The sequence below is a fragment of the Lytechinus variegatus genome, chromosome 15 (genome assembly GCF_018143015.1).
Source record: "Lytechinus variegatus isolate NC3 chromosome 15, Lvar_3.0, whole genome shotgun sequence".
Classification (NCBI taxonomy): Eukaryota; Metazoa; Echinodermata; class Echinoidea; order Temnopleuroida; family Toxopneustidae; genus Lytechinus; species Lytechinus variegatus.
The window spans coordinates 30,262,868-30,277,096 of NC_054754.1; the positions used below are offsets into that span (position 1 = coordinate 30,262,868).

General features: G+C 34.1%; 1 protein-coding gene across 1 annotated transcript in view; it reads right to left on the reverse strand.

Moving 5' to 3' along the window:
- Positions 1-2,421: 2,421 nt before the first annotated feature.
- Positions 2,422-14,229, reverse strand: part of LOC121428430 (collagen alpha-1(I) chain-like) — a 61,728-nt gene continuing 49,920 nt past the window's right edge. The window contains exons 35-47 of the mRNA XM_041625031.1: positions 13,604-13,708; positions 12,929-13,033; positions 11,938-11,994; positions 10,748-10,804; positions 10,111-10,215; positions 9,429-9,482; positions 8,894-8,938; positions 8,260-8,322; positions 7,294-7,678; positions 6,643-6,752; positions 5,750-5,886; positions 4,712-4,856; positions 2,422-3,922 (exon numbers count right to left, since the gene is read on the reverse strand). Coding sequence (XP_041480965.1) covers positions 3,776-3,922; positions 4,712-4,856; positions 5,750-5,886; positions 6,643-6,752; positions 7,294-7,678; positions 8,260-8,322; positions 8,894-8,938; positions 9,429-9,482; positions 10,111-10,215; positions 10,748-10,804; positions 11,938-11,994; positions 12,929-13,033; positions 13,604-13,708 — 1,515 coding nt within the window. The 3' untranslated portion in view covers positions 2,422-3,775. The remainder of the gene's footprint in view (positions 3,923-4,711; positions 4,857-5,749; positions 5,887-6,642; positions 6,753-7,293; positions 7,679-8,259; positions 8,323-8,893; positions 8,939-9,428; positions 9,483-10,110; positions 10,216-10,747; positions 10,805-11,937; positions 11,995-12,928; positions 13,034-13,603; positions 13,709-14,229) is intronic.

Sequence of the window (14,229 nt, forward strand, 5' to 3'; positions counted from 1 at the left end):
AACAACACATCATATTAATTACAAACTACTTGTAGTAATTCTACAGGTATCTACGACTTCATATCAATCTACCATGCATTTGTTCCACAAAGATATCTTATTATCAAATGACTAATATTACAGTATATACACACATATACATTCAAATATTCACCCTTTTACACTAATGCTAAAATTTTGAAACTTAAGTCTACAAACAACAACAGCTAAACAAAGAATATCTATCATAAAAAGGGTAACATATTGTACTCAAGATTAAAAATATCCTTTATTTCAACAAAGCTGACTTGTTCTTTCGTTACAATCGACTTTAATTAAAAAAAAAAAAAAAAATCCATGAATGGTACATTTTGTAAACAGCAAATTCACTGAAATAAGGTTAAAGATTTTGGCTGCATATAGTTATTTTAACCTGAAGTGTTGATTTTTGAAAAATTATCAAAAAACTTTTTGCATTCATTCTTGGACATCAAAGTACATACATGTGCACAAAGTACAAAAAATAACTTCATATATACATCCCATTTCGAATCAACTTCATCTTCTATTATGAAGAATTTGATGAGAAATGATGGCCTTTTATAAATACACTTTACAGCCCTGATCTCTCTATCTGTAAACAATAAATTTTATGCACTCCTTCACATTTCTTGCATATATTTGTTAAAGGGTTTCTGGGTAATTACAAATATTGAGAGACCAGAGATTAAGAAAGAATCATGCTAAGGAATAATCCTCTAATGGAAGACGAAAACAAAAACCAAAACTGTACATGCTGGTAAATTTCTACATAACATCTCGCCTATACAGACAGGACAGTCCAGCATTCATTTGTAATGACTGCTTGGGGAATTTTGAAAGGGCAAAGGTTATACGAATACTACTTCCTTTTTTCTAAAAAGGCATTCAATATCTTGGAATATAACTATATTGACTTAACAGTGAAATAACTCATCAGGAAGTGATGATATTGACGTTAGGATTGGGTCATGATATTTGGATAGTTAAAAACCACAAAATTTAAACAAACTCTTAGAAACCTGCTAAAACATGTAGATAATGACCAATACAGTTTTTTTTACATGAAATAATGGAGGAAGAAAGAAATAATAATAAATCTGAGATTTCAAAGTCCTGCTGCCTGGATTAAAAACTCTAGCGGTGAAGGTTTTTGTGAAAGATAAAGAAAGCTTTTGAAAATGAAACCCGTCATCTTTCCTGAAATAATCATGTGCTTGATTTTGCAACAAAATCATGATTTTTTTTAAAGTGAGGTATTACAACGTCAACAGATCCACAGGATGTTCAGAATTATCATGTAAAGAGCACTATTTCTTAATGCCATACTTAATATTAGTTTGTAAACATGGAAGATGAACTAAAATAGGCTTTTTGATAAAAAAATATTGAAGACAAATAAAACTTCAGCCTCATGCAAATGAGTAATACTAGTACACTAAAAAATTGGGAGACTTTTCCAAAAGATAAATAAAAGTGAAAGAAGGCGGTGAAAAGTTAGGAGAAAAAACATCCTGTAGTGTAAATGGAAAAGGAAGTGGTTAACAGTTGAATTAGTGGAAATTACCCAAGAATTAACAAAACATTTCATGAAGAAAACACCATACAAACAGTTCTGTTTTCTACTCTTGTGTTTTACAGTGCTTAGAATTATTGACACTCATGATTGTTTGAGAGTTAATTATGTTGATATCCGGTAATTTACATTTCTTAATTCTATAATCATCTCTAATCAAGATATCTGCTCTGATAATAAAAAAAAAATGACACTGAGAGAAAATTAAACTTCTCAGATAAAAATTGATTTTGCTTAATAATATACACCATTGGTAAGCATATAAAATACTTCTATTGAATGCAATGAATATTGTTTATGATTGGCAGAGAGATGTCTTGAAGGTCAAGTCCACCCTAGAAAAATGTTGATTTGAATCAAAAGAGAAAAATAAACATAGTGCTGAAAATTTCATCGAATTTGGATGTGAAATAAGAAATTATGACGTTTTAAAATTTTGCTTGTTTTTCACACCAAAAGTTATATGCACTACTCAGTGACAAGGAAAATAAGAGTTGATGCCGTCTGTCACTCACTATTTTGTTTTTTAATGCTTGAATTATACAATATTTCAACTTTTACAGATTTGGCAACAAAGACCAACTTGAATGAACCACAAAATATTAGAGTGATGGTAATTCCACATGTTCAGGAGGAATAAATCTCTGTTTCATATAAAAATGATTAAAATGAAATACAGAGGAAATATTGAGCGTGTGATGTCATCAGCCCCTCATTTGCATACTGACCAGGATGTGCATGTAACTGTTTTGTGAAATTAAACTAAACTAGAAAAATGTCATGAATTTCTTATTTTACATCCCATTTTGATGAAATATTCAGTACTATGCCTGTTTGACTTTTCTGCTTTTATTTAAATCAAATATTTGTTGGGGGTTAACTTGACCTTTAATTCCAGTTCTAAACTGAAAGGGGATGTCTACTCTGACATTACAATGGACTGAAATGAGAGAACCATCCAGAAATGAAAGCTTGACGGAAATCCAAAGAATAAGAAAGTTGTGGATTTGAAAAGTTTTGTTTTGGATGTCACATGCACGCGCTACTTGTCATGCAATAAAAATTTCATAGTTGATGACCAACATCATTTAATACTCATATAGGTGTTAATATGAAATGACATGTCTGATTCATGTAGAATGCAAAAGTAAACGTATTGTTTAATGCTTTGGCTAAATTGCACTATATGGATTTTATACATTGTAGCATCATACATGATGCTACATAATTATGACTTTACAAAATCCACAGCTCTCTGTTATTCTCTGGTGGACTTTTACAAAACTTATAACAGTTAGCTCTCATTTTTCTGTTTCTATAAGCACCCCTGTGATGACCCGCCCTGAAGTGAACAGTATACATGTACAATCATTGACTCTTGCATTGGCTTAAAAATATATGGAACATGATACTGAGATATGAGGTTGTTTAAACAGTAAAAAATGTAAAAATATGTTTTTTAAAGAATTAATGAAACCTGATATTGAAATATGAATGAGTTTATTGCCGGTTGCCAAAATAGTTCAAATGCAGTTTCCCCAAATAGAACAATTATTCATTGAACCCACAAAGTGGTCATTAGTAATGCTTCATTTCACATAGCCAAGGATACTCATATATTTCATGTGCATATTCACAAATAGAGCTTGACATGATGATAAAATATTATTTCTTTGTATTTTACCCTGCAGAACAAAGAAAGAAGTGGGGGTTTGAGTTGATGACAGTCAGCATCATATATACTACAGAGAATGAGAAAAACAATCTCATTCAAACACATTTACACTACATCTCTGACAATGGAAATACACAAGTGCCTTGAAACTTTTCAATTAAAAGAATATCAACAACTAAGATCTGAAAACTACAAATCTTAATGTTACAAGAAATAACAGAATAAAAAAATCAAGCACCTTATTCAAAAAGCTAAGTCGAACTTTTATCCTGATGAAAATAATCAATTTTTCTTTTGACCATTTGGTGACATCACTCCTCTAAAAACAAACATAAGTCAATCATGAGGTATAAAGTCAGCAGGAAGTCCTTTGGCAAAGGTCTAGGACCAGAGATTGTTCCTCTTGAGGACACCAATAACATCCATCTCAAAACTCTGGTCAAACAAATTCTGTCTCTAAAGAAAGTCACGTGTTCAAGTTTTGTCCAGTGGATTATTGACCTTGCTCATAAGAAACATACCGGTCCCACGGTAAAACCAAATCTTTGTCCACGTCCTGTGTAACCACGGGGAGCAAAGTCTTTGACCGGTAACTGTGATGGATCACTCGAAGTCAGTGTGAAAATAGACTTCTTCTGCTTTTTGAATATTGACTGCAATGATAAAACAAAGGAAATTATAGTAAACAAGCACACAAATCAATACGATCCATCACGGACCTTACACCACACTGGCATACAGATCATGGGGGCGGGGGGGGTAGGCATGGACCCCAAATAGTTTCATGACCATGAATATGGATGAAAATGGAACGAAATGGAAAAGATGATATCATTTTCTGAATATCATGGCAAAAATGTTAACAAAATTAGATTTTTGTATCAATAAGGTAAAAAACTTTTGCTCGCTAACTTCGCTTTTTTGCAATTGTTTATAAATCTGATCTCATAGGCCTACTCTATGTCCGGTCCCCTCAAAGAAATTTATGCAGCATACCTTCACAAAAAATTCAGTATCTTTTCAGAGCAGGATCCCTGCAATTAGCACTGTTTTGTGTATGCTGAAGTTAAAAGGTTATGAAGCAGAATGACATTAGGCAGGACACCAGCTCAAAGTGACAGCTTGCGCGGACCTCCAATAAAAATGCCTTAAACTAAGAAGATGTAATCATAATCATGCCCCGATTCATTTTTCATGGAAATTATAATAATCAAACAATAAACATTTTTTGACGATTTTCTTTTCTCAGCCATTAGGTAGGATTTTAGTAGGTTATAACAAAAGAGCTTATAACTCAACATTGATAGCAATTCTAACCTTTTTTCATATATTTAACAGATAATCTTCTAAATAATTGTTATATTTCATTAATTGTGGGAAACATCATTGAAATAATGAAAGTTTGCAGTATTGTTGAAGAAGAAGTTACTTTGAAATCTTACCTTACATCCATCTTTTGGTACGACATATCCCGGCATACCATATTCTATGATGTCTTCATTATAACCTTTGAACCGTATTGAGCTATCATAGTTACGAGTCTTTTCATTGTAGTATGCAGCAACTCTCAGACAGTTGAATGTGAATCTGAAATCAATGGATAAATGAAGATGAATCAGTCACTACTGTTTCCATATAGGACCAGGTATTTTCATCTGTAAAAATATCCTCCTGCCCATGAGCGGAAATCCCAGGGGGGACGTGTCCCCCCTACTCAAAATAATAGGGGGACACAATATCAAATGTCCCCCTACTATTTCTGGTCTGTTATGATGGTAAGAAATTCATCATTCAAAATCGTAATAAAAGATGTATTTTAGGATGAGATGACCTTAGTTTTGGAATGATCACCTTTGTTTTTTTTTTGCTTGTCAAATTTATTTTCATCAAAATTACCTGAAATTTGGGGTGATAACCTTTTTTTTGTGTTTGTTTTTTGCTTGTCAGATTTTCCAGCCTCTTGTCCCCCCTACCATTTGGGAAAGATTTCTGCTCCTGCCATAATCATTATGAAGATATATGATTACGGTTTGGTTGTGATATACTTGAGGACATGTCAATGTTTGACCTTTTGATCAAAGACACTGTCTTGAGAGCAGATGGAAACATTGTGTAGTAGATTTATCCATCCATCTTTCGTATGTATCCCTTGATTCATCAATCATTCTGTCTATTTCATGTAACTTTCATATTTTCATGTGCACCTATATTGCAAGATAGTCTGCATTGTATATATGCCTTTCCTATTATCTACGAAGACACTGACAAAAATTAAAATGTGACATAAATCCACCTCTCTATCTTGTAAAGAACACATGAATTCAATTCTGTTTCAGAACAATACTAACTTTGCCCGCCCCCCCCCAAAAAAAAAAAAAACTAATTGAGCAAGAAAACCTCTTACAAAAATTAATGTAAATTCACTAGCAAAGAATGAATACTAAAAAACAAACATTTGAGCGTTCTGCTTCACCACTTACAATTGTGTTGCTGTATTACTTTTCATATGTAAGAACCTAAGCTGAACAACATTGGCTTCATATTCTATCTCAAAACCTTCACTCCAATCTGAAAACCAATCTCTTCCTGGAGACCTAGCCCAATTGGAAGCTTCTCTCTGAAATTATAAGATGAACAAGATAATAATTGAAGACAGAAACTGACACCTAAGATGATCACAATCCACCTATGGACACAGACTTGATGCATTAATAAAACTTGATATTTTCTTCATCAATATTTTTTATCTGAAACGATTAGTTGAAAAGCAAGAAAATGCATGAAACTGAAGAAAAAGAAAGACTCCTAGAAATACAAAATGCCAAAGTTCATGAGATAAATGCCTTAAGGAAATAAGATTAAGACAAAAAATCATGAAAATATTTGAATTATGATAATATACCTCTTGCAGTTCAAAATATCTGAAATTGATCAGTAAAAAAGTTGAAGAATTTTACTTAAGAAGAAGTAAGACGTCTGTAGATAATTAGTACAAAAACTTAACCAAATCGAGTCAATCATGTGATATTGTTGCTTAAAGAGGAGCCTATCTTGTGTATAACTCACATTAGGGAATTCCATCCAAAACTGCCTAAAATTAGTGAAAAATTGACCAAATCCTCACTGAACATACACAAAAATCATTCCGCTTTTCTTCTTGACTTATTCAGGATGAACTTTCATGGACTTTGGTATTTCTTATATTCCTTTATTCAATTGTTTATCGAATGATAGGTAAAAGAAAATGAAGAAAAACAATACATTAAAACATGTTAAAGTTTTGGGATTTCTCTTCATATTTTTTCACTAATAAATATTTATTTGTCTGATGATGAAACGCAAGAGTAAACAAATACAGATTAATTAAACTCACTGAAGATGCAGCTGTGGCGTTAAGGCATGTCAGCCCACCTTGGGCAAATTTACAGTTGGCTTGGAATTTATCGTTTGGTGCCCCTCCATTTGTATCTAACCAGTATAAACCTGTAACAGACATCATATATGTTTCATTATAACAGAAAGAATTAAACCATAGCATTAAAAAATAATGAAGTTGATAAAAAATGAAAAAGTGCAGAAAGCTACTAACTTAAGTAGCCTTCAGGGAGAATTTGCTTCAAATCAGGGTGATATTGATCCATACATTACATAGTTCAAAGGAGGCAAGAATGAACAAATCAAGGAGACACTAGAAATTGGAACATTTATTTGTGCCAGAATCATTCTGATAATCATTGAGACTAAGCAGCTCTGAAAAGTGATTACATCAGGAATATAAAACAAGAGTGGAAAGAGAAAGAGAGGGGTGGAGAGGAGGAATATATAACAAAAATTTAAAAAAGGAGGTGGAGAGCAAGAGATATGAGAAAGACAGAGAGGAAGAGAAGAGTCGAGGGAGAGAAAGAGAAAGAAAGAAGGAAGGAAAGAAAGAAGGAAAGAAAGAAGGAAAGAAAGAAAAGAAAAAGATAGATTAAATCATAAACAAATATTGTGTGAGGGTTTGACAGAGATGAAAATGATTTACCATCTTCTGAATCAGGATAATCCATGAAGATTTCTTTGCAGGATACAGCCGGTGCATTCCTGGTACCCCTTGGAGGTTCTATCTCTTCCTCTATCTCTCGTATTATATCAGTAATTACTTCAGGGGTGGGTGTAGGTTCAGGAGTAGTTGGTGGAGGGGTGGTGGTAGGGGCTGGGGTGGTGGTAGGGGGTAACGTTGTGAGGAATATTGTTGTAGGGGCAACAGTGGTTGTGGTGGTTTTCTTTTTCTTCTTTCTCCTCTTTGTTGTGGTTGTTTCTCTCGTTGTTGTGGGTGGAGTTGTGGGTAGAGTTGTTGTAGGTGGTAGAGTTGTTGTGGTGGTGCGTCGTTTCTTTTTAGTTGTTGTTGCTTCTGTAGTGGTTGGAGGCTTATAGGAGAATAAGAATGAAAATGTGATGAATGTGAAGGTCACTTTGGCTATATGCATATGCAGATGACCAAACAGATCTTCAAAGACCACGACAATTGACTTCTTGCTAACTTCTAGAAAAACACTTGAACCTTCCACGCAACCACTAAGGGATAAGATAAATATCACTTGATGGCATATTATATAATCACATTGGATTGATTCTACTATGCTTCAAATAATTATTACTAATGGTAGGTGTATTCATGGCAATACTGAATGAGCACCACTGCAAAACAGGTAAAAATATTTACTGCCTTGTTCAGTTAGTTCCCAATTGAGCTTTTGCAATTGTTTTTCTAAATTACCCAAACAGTTTTGTTGCATTGCCTTAGTTAATGTGGCAGCAGTGGGATGGTAGTAAAGATTCTGAAATGACTGGTACCTCAATAAATGCTTCTAAAGATTTAGAAGCTGTATACTACCATAATGGAGAAAAGGATAAATGTCTTGACAAATCGGATGATTCCAGTATTAATAGCATACAAGTTATATAGAAATGGGTAGTCCATCAGGTCAACAGAAAAGGAATCACTCACCAATGTTGGAGGAGGACGAGTAGGAGCAGGTGGACCCGGTGGACCAGGGGGGCCAGGAGGACCCTGAGATAGAGAAGGACAGAGGCAGAAAGAGGTGGGAACAGAGAGAAACATACAAAGATTATGGCAATACTTCACAACAATTCCATAAAATGATCAACCTTTTTTTTGCACGTCCAGCCCCTATTTTTTTCAAGTTTTACTTTGAGAACATTACTGTCACAAGAACCAGAAATCAGAGACAGAAAACTTCATGAAGGTCCCACATATATGGGGTCGGCATAAATATTTTATGGAATTGCCCATTGATAAAAAGTAGTCAAAGACTATAGCCCTCTCTATTGCGGTTACTAACAGAGCAGTAAAGCCATTGCAAACTGGAACTGCCTTTTCTCTGAAAAAATCCTCTAATGGTTATAAATAAAGTTGTCAATCATAATAAAAGTGAATGGAAACAATTGACATCTCATTTTTAAAGGTAAGTATCCAAGAATATTCATTTGAAAATACATGTACATTACTGTCATTTGAACTCTTCCATTTTCTTAAAAATCTAGAACATGTCATCAAGGATGTTGAACAATTCAGGCAAACATGCAAGACCTGAAAAAGAGCAGCCAGTTTCACAACTCACCCTTCTTCCTTTTTGTCCAGTGGAACCCTTATATCCTTTGGGTCCCTAAAAGTGATGATTAAGCAAAAATGAAATATTATAAAACACTCCAAGATATAAATCAAATTTTTACCTTTTACTTAAAGCCTAACTTTGTTAAGGATCAAGTGCTATACTTGTATTATTTACTTCTGAAGGCCTGGGAGACACCATAAAATCAATGTACAAAATACGAGTAACTAGTAATCCTTAAAAATAAAAAAAAGAATTAAATTAATCGTAAGCTGATACCTACTGCAACATAGGGTCCAAATGTCTTTATGGAAATACTCTGGATCCATTTTTACAATCATACAGACACAGGGGACAAAAAAGAGGTATATAATTCACAATTTGCAAAGTTAAAGTATTCATCATTAATGATAACAAGTTTCAAATGATTGGGATGCAAATTTAATCATATCAGGGGAGCTTGTCATAAAACAAAGAGTCACTGACAACTGTTACAGCTACAGAAATACTTGCACCTGATTGGCTAAGAACGAATTAAACCTACCCTTTGACCATTTCTTCCAGGTTTACCTCTGGGTCCTGCATTACTCTGGTAACCCTGAATACAGAAAGAGGAACAAGTATTACATTCTTTTAAAGTATTACTTATCTAGAGTATAACTTATTTACATTTCTGCCCACATTAACGGTGTTGTAATTTGACAAAGAAGCACTTGTCATGAGTGACAAGTACTGAAAGATTAGAAGGGTTGCTATATAGAGCACAATCAAGCAAACTACGGTCATGATTAGGTCCAAGAAAATCCTTTATACTTATTTAGATCACTCATGCTTTAGGAAATTGGGAGAATAATAATAATAATATGTCAATTTATAAAGCGCAGTTACTATGTGCATGTACTCAACTGTGCTTTGATACTTGGTATCATATTATTACCCCGGCTGTAGCTAAGCCGCCATATTAATAGGCGCTAAAGCGTTCAAGGAATAAATCCTACCGGGTACCCATTCACCTCACCTGGGTCGAGTGCAGCACAATGTGTGTGAATATGTGTGTGAGGCAAAGGATCAAAGTGAATAGCATTATCAAAAAATGTTGTGGCATGATAATGATAATAGTAATTATGTTGCAAATAACCTTCACAAATAAACACATATTGTTCTTGCAATATTTGCCAAATAAAATAAAATCCATTGAATGAGGAAAAATACATTCCCAACCTTACCTTTTCTCCCTTGATACCTCTGATACCAGTTTCTCCCTTTGGACCTTGTTGACCTTTAGGACCCTGAGGGCCTGGAGTAGGTGGCCCTGGGTCACCTCTAACACCCTGGAATGAAATCATTAATTCAGTTCAACATCAGGGGTGTGTTTTGAAAAGACCTAAAAATAGTAACTTTATCATTATGATAACTGTTATGGAATCTTGATGTTGATTGCTTGCTGACCTCCATTACTATATTGCTACAATGATCAAAGGTTTTTTTTTATGAATTGTGTCCCAGAACCAAACAATCAATTAGTAAAAAAGGTAAATAATGAAGTATACACAGACAAAATAATTGCACAACCTACATAAACTAACATTTTTATGGTCATTATACTATCATAAATTAGAACTTTATTTATAGGAAAAACACATTTTTTCTGCTGGTGTATTCTCATGGATGTGATGGCAGGTTTAGAATTAAAAGTTACTCCATTGAGGCAGGGCTTTCCCAACGGTGGGGTAATCTGACAAGGAGGATATTAATTGTTGAAAGAAGTTATTACATAGAAAAATTCGGTTTTGATAGATAAGAGTTGGTGAGGGACCTCATTGAATAACTTGTAATATATTTCAGTTCTAGGACCAATTATACCTTTTCTGTTCCTGGTGGACCTGGTGGACCTGGGGGCCCTGGAGGCCCAGGAGGACCCTGCGAATGAAAAAAAATCATATTTCTCTCTTTCTTTTCATAATACAATATTCTGTTTACTTTTTATATATGTTCTTGAAATGCGAGTACATAATACAGTCCATCCTCTCTTATCTGGACACATTGGGACCAGCACCAATCCGCATAAGGGATTTATCCGGATCTGGGAGACTCAATATTAAATACACACTGCTGCCTCCCCTATGGTAGCTACACGGAATCTATTGTAGTGGGCTTACACAGACAGTATTCACTGCAGTGTCGGAAATGAAAGAGATTGGTTACCAAAACTCTTTGATAAGTTATCTGCTGAAATGATTGAGGTATACATCGAGCATATTTCAAAAGAAAGAGAATGACTCGAAACTAAGTTTTAAAATTGGATCATAGCAGGGAGCATCACAAACTCAGCCATGACTGTAGGCTCAAACATGATAGATGGCGCTTTCCGGCCAAGCACTAGGTAGTGAGACATGTGTTGTTTTTTCCCAGAAAAGAGAATGTGATAAAATGGTTGCGCTGCGCTCTGATTTACTGGAAAATTCTCCTGTCTAAGTTCTTTTGGTGATTTGGGTAATTATTTTCATAAAAATGTGGTTGTAGGTAGGCTATATTTGAAAATGCATGTAATCAAAGTGAGTTTGCATAGGAATTTTTAGTTTAGATTGAAATCTCATTTCCCCATGTACTAGATTGAAAAAAAATCTCGGCAAGTGTGCATTTCGGATAATAAATCCGGATAAGGGGAGGCTGGATAAGAGAAGTCGGACTGTCATCAGTGTGAATATGACTAATTGTAAGTAAAAAAAAATTGAATTGAACATTTAATTATAGATTTCAACATGGGCCAAAGTTTTTTGTGATCAGTTTATTTTATACTTTCGGAATTCTCAATGTTTATTATCCTCCAAATTGTGATTCGATATTAATTAAAAATTTTGCATGCTCAATTAAATGACTGAAACAAAGTTACTTAACGCTGATAAAACCTCTCACTTTGAAAATTCAAAATATTGAAAAAAAACAGAGGAATCAGGACTAATGAATCAGTTGCAAATTAAAGTGAGAGCTTTAAAAATCATCTGACTTCAAATTCAAATAAACAAAATAAAATATTTGTTAAAAGAGTTTACCGGTGGTCCTGTTCTTTTGCCCGGTGGTCCTGGTCTACCTGGTGAGCCTGGAGGTCCCTAAACAACAACAACAAAAACATATATTACATAGCTATATCATTCACTTAGCGCCTTTCAATTTATCATGCTTTAGCGGCCTTACAATACAAAATTTAAAAGAAATATAGAGTCCATCTTCTAAATATACCTTCTAAAAATTGTCAAAAATATTACTGTTGAAATGAAAAGTGCAGTGCATTTTTCAGAATGCCAATAAATATGGAGAAATCATATACTACAAAATCCACTACATATAAAATAGAATAATATACAAAAATCGTGTTCAGGAAAAGACACCCAGAAAATGTATAGAAATCAGGATGAAGAAAACCTGGTAATTATAAAGAACATTGTATCATAGATGTTAAAGGTAAATGCTAGTTTTGGTAACCATATCAAAATGAGTTTGTACAGAATCCAATGAAATGACCACCAAAGTGTCTTGTTTGTATAAATAAAAAGCATGTGCCAAAAGATTCTGGAAGAAATTTTGTAATTGCTGAGAAATCAGAAAATAAGCACAGGATTCGGGTAGAGCATCGGGCCAGACGCTCTAAGCAATAATTATACATTGTCCCACGTGCGCTTATCTGTGTTGGGGATCTTCGGGGTGAACATTTTTCAGCGTAGATTTCAAGATTTCACAAAGTTCAGTTAATGTAACTGTACTAGATCTAGATCCTCTGATAATATACTGACAATTATGCCTTGTTTTACAGACTTTCTCATGAAATCAGTGTTTACTGTGCACAACTACTGGAATTTCACTTTAAACTAGCATTCAAACCATGTCATACTTTGCTTTATACATGATGCAATGAATCTCTAAAATGTTTGGAGATGTTTTTACAATGTATCATGTACTGTAATTTGGAATATTCTTCTAGGTATTATGATGATTATTTACTCCTTAATGAATACAGGTCATCAAGAGATGAATATATTAACTTACCTGGGCTCCAGGATCTCCTCTGTCACCTCTATAACCCCTGGATCCAGGTATGGATGGACCGGGAGGTCCCGGGGGTCCTTGATCTCCACGGCGACCCATGTTTCCCTAAGGATAACAAAGGCAACAGAATTTAAGAATGCATGTTTGGTTTGACTTAATCAATCATCATTTAAGTTGAATAACCATATTCATAAATCTCCAGACGGGACATTTCTCTGGGGAGAACAATTTCTCAATTTGGATTCTGACCAGAGCACTTGTCTTCTGAAGGATAATATTCCTAAGAGGCAAATCCCCAAAGATATTGTACCGCTAAATGTTTCCCAGGGAGGTGTCCATTCAAGGGGCCATAAATCACATCTTTACAGACACATCTACATATTCTGTAAATATAAATTACAATATAGCATATTGACAATCAGTTTGGCCCAGTGAATGAAAAATTATACTTTGCTTAATTGACATAAACGCATATTTAGTTTAACCCTTTGCAATTTTAAATATATTTCACCAACATCAAACATTAAAATAATCGCATAAAATTCATCTAAATACTATGTTTTTTTATGAGTGGAGATAATAGGATGATATAATTGAAATTTATCCCCATAATTATCTTAAATTTGTTTTATAACACAAACAGAAACTAAGCGCAAATGCAGATAAAAATAATACCTTTTCTCCTTTGAATCCATCAGGTCCAGGAGAACCAGGATTTCCATCAAACGCAGGATCTGTCTCGCCTCTAGGACCGCGTTCACCAGGTACACCTTGTAAGCCCTGCAAATAGAATGATCATAAATTAACAATCTGGCATGGACTGGTATCGTATCACTTCAAGCATATTTGCTTTTAAATATCAGTTGGCATTGATTAATCCCCCAAACAAAAAGTTTACTACCCCACAAACTTGGTCGATCTTTTCTGAAAGCCACACCTGAATGAGCACTTGTATGTATTTAAATGATCTTGCCTGTTGGTTTAATTTGTTACCAGAGTAATTCTAAATCACAGACTATTGAAAATTACTATGGCTAATAAGTTTGATGAACTATCAGTTTTGCCATCTCTCTATTCGTCCCTACCATCAGCTGTCACCAGTCTAATACCCACTGATAATGATTATATTTTTGGTCCAACACCATATAGCCTTATTCCTACTGAAATGCAGAAATGGAAGTGAAGAAAGTGCACACACTGAAGGCAAAACACCAGTCTGATCGATGGGGTAATAATATATCTGTAGAACAATTATTAACATCATTTCAATGTAATTAGGTGCTATATAAAAGTGTAAAATT